The sequence below is a fragment of the Chlamydomonas reinhardtii genome, chromosome 2, assembly GCF_000002595.2.
Source record: "Chlamydomonas reinhardtii strain CC-503 cw92 mt+ chromosome 2, whole genome shotgun sequence".
In the NCBI taxonomy this organism is placed as follows: domain Eukaryota; kingdom Viridiplantae; phylum Chlorophyta; class Chlorophyceae; order Chlamydomonadales; family Chlamydomonadaceae; genus Chlamydomonas; species Chlamydomonas reinhardtii.
In genome coordinates, this window is record NC_057005.1 from 3846444 (window position 1) to 3861470 (window position 15027).

General features: G+C 67.4%; 3 protein-coding genes across 3 annotated transcripts in view; all 3 read right to left on the reverse strand.

The window, feature by feature from the left end:
- The window catches only part of CHLRE_02g095800v5 (uncharacterized protein), a 5316-nt gene extending 1786 nt beyond the window's left edge, over positions 1 to 3530 (reverse strand). Inside the window, exons 1-5 of the mRNA XM_043059627.1 lie at positions 3369 to 3530; positions 2708 to 3233; positions 1059 to 2212; positions 539 to 658; positions 91 to 264 (exon numbers count right to left, since the gene is read on the reverse strand). Coding sequence (XP_042927261.1) covers positions 91 to 264; positions 539 to 658; positions 1059 to 2212; positions 2708 to 3209 — 1950 coding nt within the window. The 5' untranslated portion in view covers positions 3210 to 3233; positions 3369 to 3530. The remainder of the gene's footprint in view (positions 1 to 90; positions 265 to 538; positions 659 to 1058; positions 2213 to 2707; positions 3234 to 3368) is intronic.
- Positions 3531 to 3584: 54 nt separating this feature from the next.
- CHLRE_02g095850v5 (uncharacterized protein) lies at positions 3585 to 7240 on the reverse strand. Its single transcript, XM_043059628.1, has 6 exons — positions 7073 to 7240; positions 6803 to 6874; positions 6113 to 6469; positions 5454 to 5776; positions 4914 to 5089; positions 3585 to 4390 (listed from the first exon to the last, which is right to left on the reverse strand). Exons 1-6 carry the CDS (start codon positions 7110 to 7112, stop codon positions 3967 to 3969), a joined length of 1392 nt encoding a protein of 463 aa, XP_042927262.1. The 5' UTR covers positions 7113 to 7240; the 3' UTR covers positions 3585 to 3966.
- Positions 7241 to 7379: 139 nt separating this feature from the next.
- On the reverse strand, positions 7380 to 14830 carry CHLRE_02g095900v5 (uncharacterized protein). The gene is made up of 10 exons (XM_043059629.1): positions 13909 to 14830; positions 13306 to 13335; positions 12914 to 13119; positions 12561 to 12711; positions 12165 to 12337; positions 11847 to 11967; positions 11604 to 11729; positions 9114 to 11375; positions 8762 to 8946; positions 7380 to 8630 (listed from the first exon to the last, which is right to left on the reverse strand). Exons 1-10 carry the CDS (start codon positions 14542 to 14544, stop codon positions 8486 to 8488), a joined length of 4035 nt encoding a protein of 1344 aa, XP_042927263.1. The 5' UTR covers positions 14545 to 14830; the 3' UTR covers positions 7380 to 8485.
- Between the last annotated feature and the right edge of the window lie 197 nt (positions 14831 to 15027).

Here is a 15027-nt window from a genome sequence, read left to right on the forward strand (position 1 = left end):
CCCTCCCCTCCCCTCCCCTCCCCTCCCCTCCCCTCCCCTCCCCTCCCCTCCCCTCCCCTCCCCTCCCCTCCCCTCCCCTCCTCCCCCCACCTGCTCCTTCTTCGCCGCCATCTTGACCTCGTCCGCCTTGCGCAGGCGCTGGATGTGGTGCTGCGCGTTGACGCCGCTGCGAGCCACCAGCCCGGGCGGCAGCGCGGCGCGGCCGGGGTCGCCGCGCTGCGACGCCATGCGGCCCACGCCGCGGAGCAGCTGCGTCAGGTGAGCCTGTGGTGGTGGTGATGGTGGTGGCGGTGTGGTTGTGGTGGAATGGCTGGTGGGTACGTGTGGGTCCGTGATGGGAGGAAGGAGCGCGAGTCCATGACGCGCAGGCTTCCTCAGCCATCCTCAGCCATCCTTAGCCAGAACGATAAGCGAACACAGAAGCAGCGCCTCTCCCGCCCAACCGCCGCACCTCCCTCTCCTCCCCTCCCCTACTGCATTGGGTTCGGTTTAGTTTGGTCCGAAATTCATAACCCTCTCCTCCCAGGCTCCCACCCACCTCCACCGCCAGGGCCAGGTAGGGGAAGACGTCGGGGGCCAGGCGCCGCACGCCGCCGTGTCGCCGCGCCACGTCGCGCACCCGCACCAGTGTGGGGTCGGCGTTCAGCACGTACTCCTCCTGCGGAGGCAGGCAGGCAGGCGCGGGAGGGCGGGCGGGCGCGTGTGCGGGCACACACGTGTTTTGAAGAGATGTCGCGTACCGGTAATGGCAGGGGCAAAGCCAAAGCCTTGTGTACGGAGGCTTCGCATGGGCCCCAAACACTTTGTGGCGGCCCGCACCTTGCCTGCACCACTGCCGTACCTGCCATCTCCTGGCCACACTCTGATGCCCTGCCCCCCCACCCCCGCACCCCCACCCTACATCCCCCAGCCCCATGCGCACCCCAAAGCACACACCCCATGCACACCCACCCACCCACCCACCCACACCATGCACACACCCACCCACCCACACACACGCGCACACACACGCACACACACACACACACACACACACACACACACACACACACACACACCTGCACGTCCACCGGCGTGAAGTCGCCCACCGCGCCGCCCTCCAGCCCGTCATCCGCCTCCGCGTCCACATCCACAATGCCCTTAAGCATGTCCAAATGGTCATCCGGCCCGTCGTCATCACCGCGGGCGCGTTTGCCGCGCCGCCCGCCAGCGCCGCCGCCGCCGGCTGCGCCGCCGCCGGCCCCGCCGCCGCCCCCGCCGCCGTCGGCGTCGGCGTCATCGTCGTCAGCGACAATTACACTGCCGTCAGGGGCGTACGCGAGATCTGACTTGTACGGCGCGCGCGGCGCCGCCGCCGCGGCGGCGGCGGCAGCCGCGGCGGCGGCGGCGGCGCCGGGGACGCCTGCCAGCGGCGCCGCGGGCTGCCCCGGCGGCCGCACGGCCGCCGCTGCCGCTCCCGGCATCCCTGGAGCCACCGGCACCGCGGGCGCCCCAGGCATACCCGGCGGCCGCGGGCTGACGGGACGCTGTGCGGCTGCGAGCGCCGCCATAGCTGGGTTGAGCGCCGCCGCCGCCGCCGCGGCGGCGACCGGCGCCGCCGCCGCCGGCATGGAGGCAGCGGCCGTTCCGGGCATGCCCGGCACGCCGCCCTCCTTCTTAATGCCTGGCTTGAGTTGCTGCTGCTGCTTGTTGCGCTGCGCCACCGCCGCCGCGGCCGCCGCGGCTGCCGCCTGCGCCGCCGCCTGCTGCTGTTGCTGCTGCACCAGGTTCTGCATGTTGGGACCCAGCAGCGACGCCAGATGCTGAAACTGCTGCGTGGCGGCGGCGCTGGGATTCTTTTGCAGCTGCTGCTGCAGGATTAGTAAAAAGGGGTTGGCCGCCAGAGCCGCCGCCGCCTGCGCCTGCGCTCCTGTCGCCGGGGCCGCCGCCGGCGCGGCCCCGGGCTGCGGTGCCCGCGCGGCCGCCGCGGCAGCCGCCTGCTGCTGCTGCTGCTGCTGCCCAGGCATGGGTAGGCCGCCGGCGTGCGCCTGCGGCTCCTGCTTAATGATTGGCCGCTGCGGCTGCTGCGGCTGCTGCTGCGGCTGCTGCGGCTGTTGCGGCTGCTGCGGCTGCTGGTAGTGGTGCTGCTGCGGCTGGGCCGCTGGCGGCGGCTGCCCAGCGGCTGGCCCCGGCGCCATCACGCCCGGTGCCATGACGGAGGCGGGCTGTTGCCCTGTGTGGGTGGTGGCGTGGTGGCGGCGTGGTGGTGGCGTGGTGGGCGGCGTAGTGGTGCAATGTTTAGGACTCATGTACAGGCGATGGGGCGAGGGACATTCAAGCGCAACAGTGAGGGACCGCTGGGCGGAGAGCAGACGCATGCCCACAGGATAACAGGCAGCAGGGGGCATCAGCACAGCGGGTGGCCACGGCGGGTGCAATTGAACAATACCCCATCCTGTTTCAAAACATCAGGCTTTCGTGTTTTCGTGTTCTTGTTTTTTCGCGCCGGCCGCTTGCAGCAGACCTGGCCCTGGCTGAAGCCGGCAGACACCTCCGACCCCGGTGCGCTGCATCCCCGGTACGCTGCCTATCCTGATCCAAACGACCCTTTCCATGGCGCTCACACCCACCCCGGGCCAGATCCCCGGTACCCAGCCGCCTCTCCACGCAGCCCATCCCAGCCGCCTCTCCAAACAGCCCCTCCCACCCTCTCCCTTCCGTGTCTCACCCGGCATGCCGTACGGCGGCGCCCCCGGCTGCATGGTCGGCCGCGGCATGCCGTGCGGCTGCTGCTGCTGCTGCTGGGGCGGCGGCGGCAGCGGCGCCCCCGGCCGCATCATCGGGCTGGGCCCGGGGCCGGGCGCCATGGGCCCTGGCGCCATGGAGTGCTGCGGCATGGGGCCTGGCGCCATGCCGGCAGGTGGCGGCGGGTGCCCGGGCATTCCGGGCGGCGGGGCCCGCGCCACGCCCGGCGCCATTGCGTTGGGAGCCATCGGCCCCGGCGCCATGCCTGGCGCCATGTGCCCCGGCGCCATAGGCCCCGGCGCCATGTGGCCGGGCGCCATGGGCCCTGGAGCCATGCTAGGCTGCATGGGGCCCGGCGCCATTCCCGGAGCCATCGCGCCTGGGGCCATAGGGTTGCCGCCCGGGGCCATCGGGTGCGCGCCCGGCGCCATGCTCATAGGCACGCCCGGCTGCATGTTCATCTGGCCCGGTGGACCAGGCTGCATCTTGCCTTCGCCGTTAGGTTCCGGCTGTAGGTTAGAGGAGGACAGGGCAAAAGACCAGCCTGAGTCGCCTGCTCGACATGAGATTGTTCCGAGCCCTCACGCAGCTGTTGTAGGCCCTTGCAGATTGTAATGATTACACCAAGCGGCCGTAAGAGCTACCTCTGGGACTTCGGCCGCTCCTTTGTCCAGGCGCGAAAACAAATATTACCGCCGTCTGCTCAGCGCTCTGTGGTCAGTGGGCGGCATGGTAACTATTTCTACCACATAGGTCATGTTGGCGGGCAAAACAGACAGTGCATTTGAGCTCAGCGACAGGCTCAGTGAGCGCGAAAAATTTTGCAGGGATAAACTCTGTAGGTCAATGATCTGATTGTGGTGAAGTGAGATTCTGATAAAGGCGCTTTGCAAATGTGTCCACAGGGCCAGGCTCGATGGACGACCTCGGGGCTGCCTCGGTGGGCCCCATCCACACCTCGGTTCCCCGCCGTGCGCATAGCCGCATATTTCTAGTGAACCAGTCCCAATCCGAGCAATGCCACCTAAGCTGCCTAAGAATTCTTCTCGGTGCCACAACTGCCGCAGGCGTTCGCGCCTCCTAGCACACAGCCAACCTCACTCCTGCCCATGGCGCTTTCTCTGCACGGCTGCACCAGACCACTCGGCAACGCCTCCTTCTCCCCCTCCCCCTCGCCTCCCATTTCACCCCCAACCATGCACCCACACCACCACACAAACAAACCTCCCCCACGCAAACAATCTACCAGCCGTCGCCGCCGTCGTCCTCGCTGTCCGTGCCGCCACCCATGCCGGCGTCGCCCATGTTCCTCGCGTCCTCCTCATCGCTGCCGGTGGCCTTGCGGTCCCAGTCCTTCATCTTGGTGCCGCCGCTCAGCCCACTGAACCCAGCCTGCAGCACCTTCCACCCAGGAGCCCCCTCCGCCGCGGCGGCGTCAGCCGCCGCCGCGCCGCCCTTGCCGGCGGCGGCTGCCGCCGCCGCCCCCAGCACGGATCCGGCAGCGGTGCCGCCAGCGGCGGCGCCGCCGGCACCCGTGGCCGTGCCCTTGAGCTGGGCCAGGAAGGACGCCTTGCTGAGCTTGGCGGGCTTCTTGCCGCCAGCCGCGCCGCCCGCCGCCGCCTCCTTCTGGGCCTTGGCGATGGCGTTGAAAAGCAACACCACGCCCCTGCGGCGGCGGAGACGCGGGGAGGCCAATGCAGCCAGGGCAGCGGGACAGGTGAGAGAGTGTGTGTGCAGGTGCAGCGATGCAGGCCTCTCCCCCAGAGGGTGTGCGACAGGTGTGTGACAGGAGGCGGCATGGACTCAAGCGTCCACGCCTGTGCCCGACTGCCCGTGCTCGCTGGGCACGCGGGTGTGGTGCCCGTTGCCCACGTGCGCGCCCCTCCGCAGCTGCACTGCCCAGGGCGTAATCCCCAGTGCCATGCAGTCCATGATCCATTCACGTTATCCGTATCCGTCCCAATCCTTTATTCCCACACCTTACTCACTTCAAGCCGGCCCCTTCCCCAAGCGCAAGCCCCTTGCAAGCCCGCGCCCAGGCCCGCGCCCACGCCCGTTACGCCCCCTCCCTCACGCCCTCTCACAGCACTGCCCAGGCCCCCCGCCCCCGCCCCCGCCCCCGCCTCCCCTCTCACAGCACTGCCCAGGCCCCCCTCTTCCGCCCCCGCCCCCGCCTCCCCTGCTCTCACTTGGTGGCCAGGCGGCCGAGCCCCTTCTCCCGCACGTCGTGTTCCGGCTCCTCGCCCTTCTTGGGCACGGGCAAGTGGCCGCGCCGCCGCCGCTCCAGCCGCGCCCGCTTGGCCTCGCGCCGCTCCGCCGCGTCGGCCTTGGCCTCGGCCTCACGCTTGGCAAGAGACTTGGACGCCTGCGGGAGAGGGGAGGCGCGATGAGGGGTGGCGGGTTGTAGATACCAGCCCAAACTAAACCGAACCCAATGCAAATGAGCGAGGAGGAGAGCGTGGCCTATGCTTTGACAATGGTAGGGTGTGTGGGGGTTGGCTTGATGGGCAACGAGCGAGAGTGTCATTACCGTATGATCGGGGCCGTGAAAGCAAGGGGTGGTGAAGGAGCGGAGCGGCGGTGTCTCAGCCCCAGCACGCCAAAAACACGCACCCACACATCCACGCACCCCCACACCGCACCACACCGCACTACACCGCACCACACACGGCAGCTGTGGTCCTGTGTGGCCCTGTGCGGCCCTCCCGCTCCCAGCCCAGCGCACCCACCGCCAGGATGGGCGCCTCCTCCGCGCCGCCCTTGGCCTTGCCCTCCAGCAACTTGTGGAAGGCCTTGGCGAACGAGGCGCCCTTGGCCGCGGCCTTGTCCGCCGGGTCCATAGGCCCCGCCTGGGCGCCTGACCGCCGCCTCGCCTCGCCGCCCTCCTCATCGTCGCCGTCGTCGTCGTCCTCCTCCTCATCGTCGTCGTCCTCATCGCCCTCGCCGGAGTCGCCCGCGCCAGCAAGCAGGTCGTCATCCAGGTCTGCGTCCAGGTCTTCATCTTCGTCGTCATCGTCGTCTTCGCCGTCTTCGTCGTCATCATCGCCCTCGCCTGTGTCCCGGAAGACGAAAGTGTGAAGGAGGACCAATTGTAGGGAGGGGGGCGCCGCAGGTGAGGTGCATGAGCATGGGGTGTTGTGGGGTGCCGGGCGAGACTGCATAGGGCAAGGGCATGGCGGGTGTGCCCTCAAGCGGTCGGGGCTGCCGCGGGTGCCGAACAGCGGTCGGCGCTCCCGCCGCTCGCTTTGCCTTGCGGCTTGCTGGCTTAGCCCTAGCGTTCTTTTGCTGGCTCCGCACTAACGCTCCCTCTGGCCATGGCCTCTTATTCCCTTGCCCCCCTCCTCCTCCTCCGCCTCCCCCTCCCCCTCCTCCTCCCCCGCGTCCTCACCTTCGCCGCCCTCCCCACCGAACTCATCCGGCAGCAGCTCCAGCTCCTCACTCTCCGGGCCCGAGTCCGGTCCGGCACCTTCCCCGTCCTCCTCGCTGTCATCGTCGTCGCCCCCCAGGAAATCTCCACCACCACGACCGCCGGCTGTCACGGCCGCTGCTGCCGCCGCCTGCAGCGCCTCCTCCAGGCCTTGGACCATTTCACCATCGCTGCTCTCGCCCTCCTCCCCCTCCCCGTCCTCCCCGTCCTCCTCTCCCTCCCCGTCCTCCTGGTCCTGGCCGTAGTCGCCGCCGTACATGTCCTCGTCCTCGTCCTCGCCCTCGTCGCCCTCGCCCTCATCATTGCTCGCCAGGGCGTCTGCGAGGTTCGAGTGTGGCGGGCGGTAGGTTTCTGTGTGGGCGGGAGTGTGCTCTTGCTGCTGCTGCTGCTGCTGCTGCTGTGCTTGGGGATGGCGGGGTGCTGCCGGGTGCCAAGAAAGACCTAGCTTGGCGCTGGAAGGTCGTGGCGTGCGGGTTTAGGGCACTCTTGCAGGCACCTCCGCTGCCCCCCTGCCTCCCAGAAAGCCCCATACCCCGGTAGTAACAAAGTGAGAGTGCGGAGTACTAGGTAGGACCCGCCATCCCACGGCAAGCGCCCTGCCGTGCCCTGTTGTGGCCCCGATCGGTGCCCCCCTCCCCGACTTTGCCTCACCCTCATCGAGTTCCGGCTCGCTCTCTGGCGTTGGCTCCCGAGCTTTCCGCTTTGCCCCTTTGCCACCATCCCCTGCAAAATACCGCAAAAGCGAGCTGGCCGTTGACTGTCGTGGGGTTTGCCGGCGGCGTTCAGTGCATCGACATGCGCTGCGCCTATCGGCGGCGGTCCCAGATTTATGCATTCAATCAAATAGTTAAGCTGATGACATGCGATGACTATGAAAAGCGCCCTGCCGCTCGCCAGCGACGTCTGGAAACAGCGACGCACCGGCTCCCGCCTTCAATTGTGTCCTGGCTTGTAATTTCATATTTCTTGTGCTTGAGTAACAAAAACACTGACACGAAACGGAGTCGAGACTATTCAAGACGGACAATTGCGAAAGCGAGCAGTTTTGAAGCGTTACGGTTGCTTATGCGAGCTTGAGTATTCAATGGCTATCCGGACGTTAAACAGGGAATGCGGGAAGATGATGCGGGTTTGGCTGCTCATGACACGGCGGCTGAGTTGCCCCCGTGCCCCGTCCACGGTCCTGCCGTCCCTCGCCTTCCAGGAGTAGCGCAAACAAATTGACTCACATGTGTCATCATTACAAGACGTTCAAAAGAAACAGGACACTACCATTGCATTTGTATGCTGTTATCAAATACTCGTTTCAAGCTACGACAAGTCCACCTGACCACTCGGCGAATACTGACGCCGAACCGCCGCCACCACCAGGGACCAGCCCTGGCCATCCAAAGCCGACCAGCAAAGCAACGAAGATGAAGATTAGCCGATTCTAAACTGTGACACGACTCCAAACCTGAGATAAATGATCTACCTGAATCCATGCGCATGGAACACGCGCCAATGTCAGCAGCAAAACCAGGCTTGACCAGGCACTGAGAAACCCTCGCTCCTGCTCCTGCTGCGCAAGCTCGTCTACCGCCACCTGCCGCCCCTTCGGGTCCAGTCAAAGTCCTAGTGATTGCAGGCACGTGCGGTCGCATGTGCAGAACGCACTAGGCGCTTGGCCACGCGAGCGCTGCCAGCGTCATCACCCGGACCCTCCTGTCCTGTCCCATTCGGGGTGTGGACCTCCGTAGTTTGGCTTGCAATCAGTCCACTAACAACGCCTGAAGCAGTCCGTACCTTACCTGCTCGCCAGTGTAAGACCGTCTTCCTTGTATACTCCCGCCCCGCCCAAGATTCAATCGCTTAAGCTCCATATTGCCACGGCACAAAACCCGGGCACGGCGCAAACTCCCTGACACGCTTCCGGTCAAACAGTTAACTTGAAGACGCAAGCCCCGTAAAGCCCAATTAGACAGCCTGCAGCACCGCCTGCATGACAACCAGCCGCTATCTCTGTTGCCCTACGAGCCACATCCCGCGGTGTGTTGCGGCTGCGCAACACGTGTTGTGCTTCGTGTCTTCCGCTACTTTCCGCTACTCAGGCAAAAGCTTGCGCGCACACAAACATGTTGAGGTCAAGCAGTCAAGGTAATAGTACACATGCGGTGAGGGCCAGAGATAAGTGCGCCAATACAACCCCAGAGGCTGCAAGAGCATGCACAGCAGCCAGACCGGTCACCGCCGTCAGGAGCAAGCTGCCCTTACCGGTGCCGGCCAGGCATACCCTGGAAGTTGCAAGGCACCGCGCGCCACTCCGCAAACCAGCAGCGGCCGAGCCGCCCCGCGCTACCGCGAGCTCCCTCGGCTGCTGGATCCGGCGCGGCTGCCGCCGGCCGCTCCCGCAGCGCCGCCCGTGGTGGGCCGGATGTTGCGCAGCACCTTCACAAAGTCAGCCCGCTGGTCCTCGGCATGGATCCACACAGCCGCAAGCCTGCAGCGAGCAGCAGGGAGGGAGGGGAAACAGTTTAGGCCATACTAGTCGCTCAGGGTGGTGGTATCGCGGAAATAAATGAAGCTGGTCGGGCAGTATACATAGTTCACTATGCAGGGCCGCAGACTCACTGCATGGCTGCCGTCTTGTCGCCGGACCGAGCCACTGCCCGCATCAGCTCGCGCGCGGTGGTGTCGCCCGCGACCTCCCAGTTGGCCGGCTTGATGCGCAGCAGGCACATCTGCGCCGCCTCCAGCATGCCCTGCCCGACGCACTTCTGCGCCAGGTCGCGGTGCGTGTACGCCAGCTTCACATCCTGCACGGAGCAGATGGGGCAAACACGGTCAACATGAGGGACACACACCACGAGACACGTGCTGTCGTGTTCGGGACACTGTAATGTTATGTGCAGTACCAAAGCCATTGACACAACCAAGGATGTGTTTTCCGGCCCAGAATCCCCCACACAGGCGCGCCCCTCACCTGCGGCGTCGCCTCGCTCAGCAGCCACCCCGCCTGCAGCGCCACCTCCAGGTCGCGGCCGCGGTCCATGGCGCGCCGCGCGAGCGTGTCCAGCTGCGCATCCCGCATGGGGCCCGGCGGCCAGCACTTGCACACCTCCAGCCAATCGGACAGCAACTCCACGCTCTGCACGCCGGGGCCGCTGCCGCCGCCGCCCGCGCTGCCGGCGGCGCCTGCAGAGGTGCCGCTGTTGGTAGCCGAGCCACCGTTGCCAGCGCCGGCACGCTTCTGCAATGCCTTGACAAGCGCAGCCAGCGCAGCCTCGAGCGAGGCTGCGCGGCCTGACCCGTTCGCAGAGGTCGGGCGGCTGCCACTGCCAGCGGCAGTGCCTCCCGCTCCGCCGGGGCCGCCAGCGGCCGCCGCCGCAGCGCCGCCGCCGCTTGGCTGGCCGGCCTCCTCATCGCCGCCGCCCTCCAGCATCAGGCGGCTGTATTGCGGCTGAGGCCCCAGCGCTTGCGCATCGGTCGAGGACTGGTTGGCCGCGGCCCCAGGACCGCCCGCTTGCCCGTCCACCGCCGCCGCGTCGGCCGGCGCCGCTATCCCCATGTCGCCCCCGGCCTCATCCATGGCCGCAGCAGCGGCAGCAGCCGCAGCAGCGGCGGCTGCCGCAGCTGTGGAGCCTGCGCCGCGCGAGCGCTTCTGCGCGGCGCCGGAGCGGCCGGCGCGCGTGGTGCGGCCGTTGCCCGAGCCGGTGCGCTGCACGCCGGCCATGGGCTGGATGGCCGGCAGCGGCATGGGCGGCGGCAGCAGCGGCCCGTCGTTCTCGCCGCCACGCAGCGCCCGCAGCACCTGCACCGCCTCCGCGACGCGGCCGGCCTCAGTCAGCGTGGATAGCACGTCCGTCAGCAGCGCCTGGCGCAGGCGGCCGGCCGCCGTCGGCAGCACCAGCCCCGGCGGCGGCGCCCCGCCCGCTGCGGAGCCGCCCGCGCCGGCCTCGCTGCTGGCGCCGCCTGGCCCGGGCTCACCGGTCGCGACGGCGGCGGCCTTGGCCTGTGCCGCGCCCGCCGCCAGCAGCTCCTGCACGACGACGTCCGTCTGGCCGGCCGCGAGGAGGCCCTCCAGGATGACGTTGAGCATGGCCCAGCACGGCCGGACCCCAGCCGCCGGCGACGACAGCATCGTGACGGTGACGGAGGTGGGCGTGTCCGCCTGCGCCGGCGAGCCCGCGGTGCCGGGCGCCGCCGAGGCGCCAGCGCCGGCGCGGGTGGCGGCAGGGCAGGGCGTGTAGCCCCCGCCCAGCCGCCGCGCCAGCGCCAGCGCATCCGACGTGTACCCGCTGTTCATCATGGCGCGGGCGGTTGACTCCAGCAGGGCGCGCTGATCGGTGTGGCCGCCGAGGCCTCTCCGCCGCTCGCCCAGCAGCTGCATCAGCAGCGACTCCAGGGCAGGCCTGCGGAGCGAGCGGAGCAACTGGCCGCACACGCGCTGCCAGACGGTGGACGGCGCAGGCGGAGCGGCCGCGGCAGCAGCAGCCGCCTGCCCGCCCTGGCTGCTGGTGGGTGCGCCGGCCGCTGCATCCGGTGCCGAGGCGCCGTCAGAAGCGCCCGCGGCGGGGCGGCTGCACGACGGTCCCGCTGAGCCAGCACCCGCCTTGGCGTCGCCCGCGCAGGCGCCCGCTGCAGCCGCCAGTGGTTGCGGCTGCGGCTCGGGACCGCAGTCCTCATCCGCGGGCCCCAGCAGCCACGTCGTCTGCACGTGCGGCAGCGCCGTCAGCAGCGCAGCGGTGTTATCCGTCCGCAGCGCCGCCGCCGCCACTCCGCGCCACATGGCTGACATGCGCTGCCCCGCGGCGCCCGCCGCCAAGATGCCGCCGCCATCTGCGCCGCCCGCGCCCTCCGCCGGCGCCGCCCCGGCCGCCGCCGCCTCTCCGGCAGGCGCCCCCGCGGCGCCGCCCGCAGGGCCCGCCGCGGCAGCGGCGGGCACCGGCTCGGCGGCGGGGCCGCCCGCAGCGCCCGGCTCCGCCTCCATGGCCGCCGCAGCCGCGGCGTCCAGCCTGGTGGCCAGGTCCACCGCCTTGTCCAGGTTGCCGCGCGCGGCGTAGGCCGCCACCAGGATGGTGGTGAGCTCGGAGCGCGCGGCCACGTCGCGCAGCTGGCCCAGCAGCACGTCGTGCAGCAGGTCGCACGTGGCGTCGCTCAGCTGGGCGGGCGGGCAGTCCGCCAGCGCGAAGGCGGTGGACAGCGCGCGCAGAAGGTGCTTGTCCAGCGCGCCTTGCTCCGGGTACTGCATGGGAGGGAGGGTCGTGAACATCAGCCCTTGCTAGAGCAAACCAAGCTAAACTAGCGGAGCACAGGCAGCGGGAGGGAAGGAGCGGTGGCATCGGGGAGGCGCGGGTATCTTCGATGCACAAAAGGGCAGGTGCAGCAGCAGCAGCTGCAGGAAGGAGCTCGACGGGCGGGCATGAAAGAGCGTTGCGGGCGGAGGCGGGGGAGGAGGCGGGGGCGCGCTCACCTGCCGCACGATGTTGAAGGCGTCCTTCAGGTGGCCCTCCGTCACCAGCAGGTCGATGATGGGGATGAAGCAGTTGACGCGCCGCGGCTGGGCGGCGTGAGATGCAAACCAGGCAGCGCGCGTCGCCTGCAGGGCGCGGATCACAAGGAAGAAACACGTCAGCACGAGTGCTAATGCATGGACAGCAAGCCTGGCATACATACACAGGTCAATGTAGCCATCCTCCGCAACGCCCGCACGCACGTTGTCGGTGACGTTCTTGTGCAGGTCCTTGGACACCAGCGGCATCTCGCCGCCCGGCACGATGCCCAGCGCGCCGAGCAGCTGCACCCAGATGTCGTTGGCAGTGCTGTCCGTCTCAAACCTGCGCCGCACACATACGTGATACACCGCATCGCCACATGAATTAGCGCCGGTGCCCATGACGCACATCCACGACACCCGGAAGGCGGGAATATAGCAGATATTGTTTACAAAAAACACGGCAAACCGGGGCTGCCGCCGCCACGGCCCCACCGCATCCCACGCCGCCACCACGCCCCGCACCATCGCACCACCCACCTGTTCATGACATTGACGGCCGTGTCCAGGTAATCCTTGCCGATCAGGTCCGCCGCCACCTTCTCCAGCGCGCCCTCGCGCGACTGCGTCGACGTCAGGTTGAAGTTGCCGCGGTACAGGAACTTGGTCCAGGAGCCGCTCTCGCTGGTGATGGCGCGCAGCTTGGGCTCGGGCTGTGGGTGGGCAGGGATGTAGGGTGGGTTGTGTGTAGCATTGTTTTTTCAGCATGATGTCAAGCGCGGACATACTTGCCCCCTCCCGCGCACATACACACTGCACGCAGCCGTATGCAGCCTCCAGCTAGCCGCACACGCGGGGCCCCACCCGCAACCCTGAGCAGCCCCACATGAACGGCTAACCCCCGCAAAACATGCATCCCCACAGGCCCGCACACACCTGCGTGATGATCTCGTTGTCGATGAGGCTGCGGAACAGCTCGCTGAGGCAGGTGGGACTGAGCTGCGCCAGCGCTTGCTTGTCCACCACCTTGTACGCCTCGATGGCCGCCTCCGCCTGCTTCTGGCGGGCCAGGAAGTAAAATAGCCACCTGCGCCATGGAAAAAAAAAACACCATATAATTTCGTCATCGTGCTGGGTAATCAAGAGATAGCCCGCCGGCGCGGCGCAGCCGTCTCATCATCCGCGAGTTCGTCCCTGGCACCCAGCTGACGTCAACGCATGACCACACACACCTGCATTTTCGTTACCCCTCCCCCCCTCCCCCACACCACCACCATCCCGCTGCGCACCTCCAGCCGCGCGCCGCCTTGGCCGGGTCCGCCGCCTTGGCCAGCAGCTGGTAAGCGTACTTGCTGTGTCGCGCCTGCAGGCACGACACCAGCTGCAGCAGCGAGTCGTCGAGCGTGTCGCGCGCGTACTTGTAATTCTCGTGCGCGCGCGCGTCCACGTGGCCCTTGAGCGTCAGCACCTTCTCCACCAGCTCAATCACGCGTTGCTGCGAGGGGGGAGGGGTGCAGGGGGAGGGGGCGCGGGAAGGATGGGGTGCTGGACTGGGGAGAGAGGCAGCCGCATGACCAGGCTGGCTGGTCAGCTGCGCCTGTGCCCAGCCCTCTAAAGGTCGCACAAAAGCCAAACCCCTAGGCTGTTGTTCTGAATAAGGGCACAAGCCTGCGATGCGCACCTGCAGCTCCAGGCGGTGCTCCGTCAGCAGCTGCGGAGGCAAGACGGCCGGTTGCGGGGCATGCAGGTTGGTCGACAGGGTTTCATCATGCAGGAGCCCCGTGAGCCACCACTACACACGAAGCCCCCAACCTAATGTGCATAGGCCCTGGGCGGCTAGGTTAGTTGCTACGCATCAACCAGTTGCACAAGGGCGCGGCCAGCGATGTGCAGGGGGGCCAGGCCGCAAGCGCTGGGTGCAGCCAAGTGCCGTCTGTACCACGTGTTCAACCCCGCGCACGCCTTACAAAGCCAACGGCCTCTCCCTCTGAAACTGTGGCGGCCTAGCAGCTGCCGGGGGGCATCGCCCGGCCCTACAAAAGCCTAGACAACATGCCGACATTTTGCCAGTTTGCCAGCGCACACAAAACGCCCTCGCCCCCAAATGCACCAAAGCATCCTTCGTTTGTGATGGCCTGCCTAGATGAACCGTCGACCACGGAAACCACTTCTTTCGAAGCCATGTAACTGGGCGCGAAGCCCCAGAAACCCTCCCTGAGGCCTCCTCTGGCCGGACAGAAGATACAGGTCTCTACGACACCTCACAAGGCCCGATGCAACGCACCTGGTCAGCCCTGATATACTGCTTCACGTCGTTGCGCATGGCGTCATAGCCGGGCGGCTTCGAGGTGAGGCTCTGGGCCACCTTAAATTTGATAAGCTCGCACAACAGGACCGCTGAGTGCCGCCGGCTGTTGGTCTTGACGTTCTCTGCAAGATCGAAAATGCGCCCCAGGGGCAGTGCGCCTTGCGGCACGCTGCCTAGGGAGTCGCGCACCATATGTCGTGCGAACAGCGTGAGGACGCTCTGGCTGCACTTGACGTCCAGCTTCTTGATGCGGGGGAACTTCGCCAGGAAGCGAGCAACCCAGCCATTAGAGACGCTCGCCCCTCCCTGTTCGAACTGCTTGCTCTGCTCCAGCACCAAGTACTGCGCGATGTCGTTGGTGACCGTCAAGGTGTCCGCCACCGCCGAGTCCACGACGTCACGCAGCCCTTTGCACGTCAAGCGCAGCGGCTGACACTCGCGCGGGGTAAGATTTCCGACGACGACCAGCAGCAGCTCTGGGGGCAGCATCTGCAGGAGGTCCGTGTCTCCGCTGCTGCTCACATCCTCGTGCGGCGCTGTGCGCAGGCGCTTGCTGGGCTGCTGCTGCTGCGCCGAGGCAGCCCCCCGTTTAGAGCCCCGCGTCGAGCCCATCCGCCCGCTGCTGAAGAAACCTAAGTGAGACTTCCAGCCAGGCTAGGAAGGGTTACTTAAGCGCTCAACGGCGCTCCTCGCACTCTCATTCAAGTTCGGGAATTAGTTACGGTCAGCACGGCGTTAAAGCTACGTGGTTTCTGTTCTATGTCGTATATGTTATAACACGTAGTAAGCAGCTGAATGCTCGACTTCAAAGGAAGGGCCGCACTCGACCGACCAGGGGAGCAATGAGGCTGCTTCCATGCTCGCCTCAGCTGGCAGCCCGAGCCAGCACACAGGGAAGGAGCAGACGCGGCAGTTTTAAACACAAATAGGGGGCCCGGACAGGGGAGCGCTCCGGCCGTTACGAGGCGGAGCAACGCAGCACCGGTCTTGCGAAACGAAACCCTGGCGGCCCCGAACCCCCGAGCTCGCGGCGGGTCCCCTGAGGGGCGCATTGCCCCCCCCCCCCGGTCGCCGTGCGCCCCAACCATGCCCCTT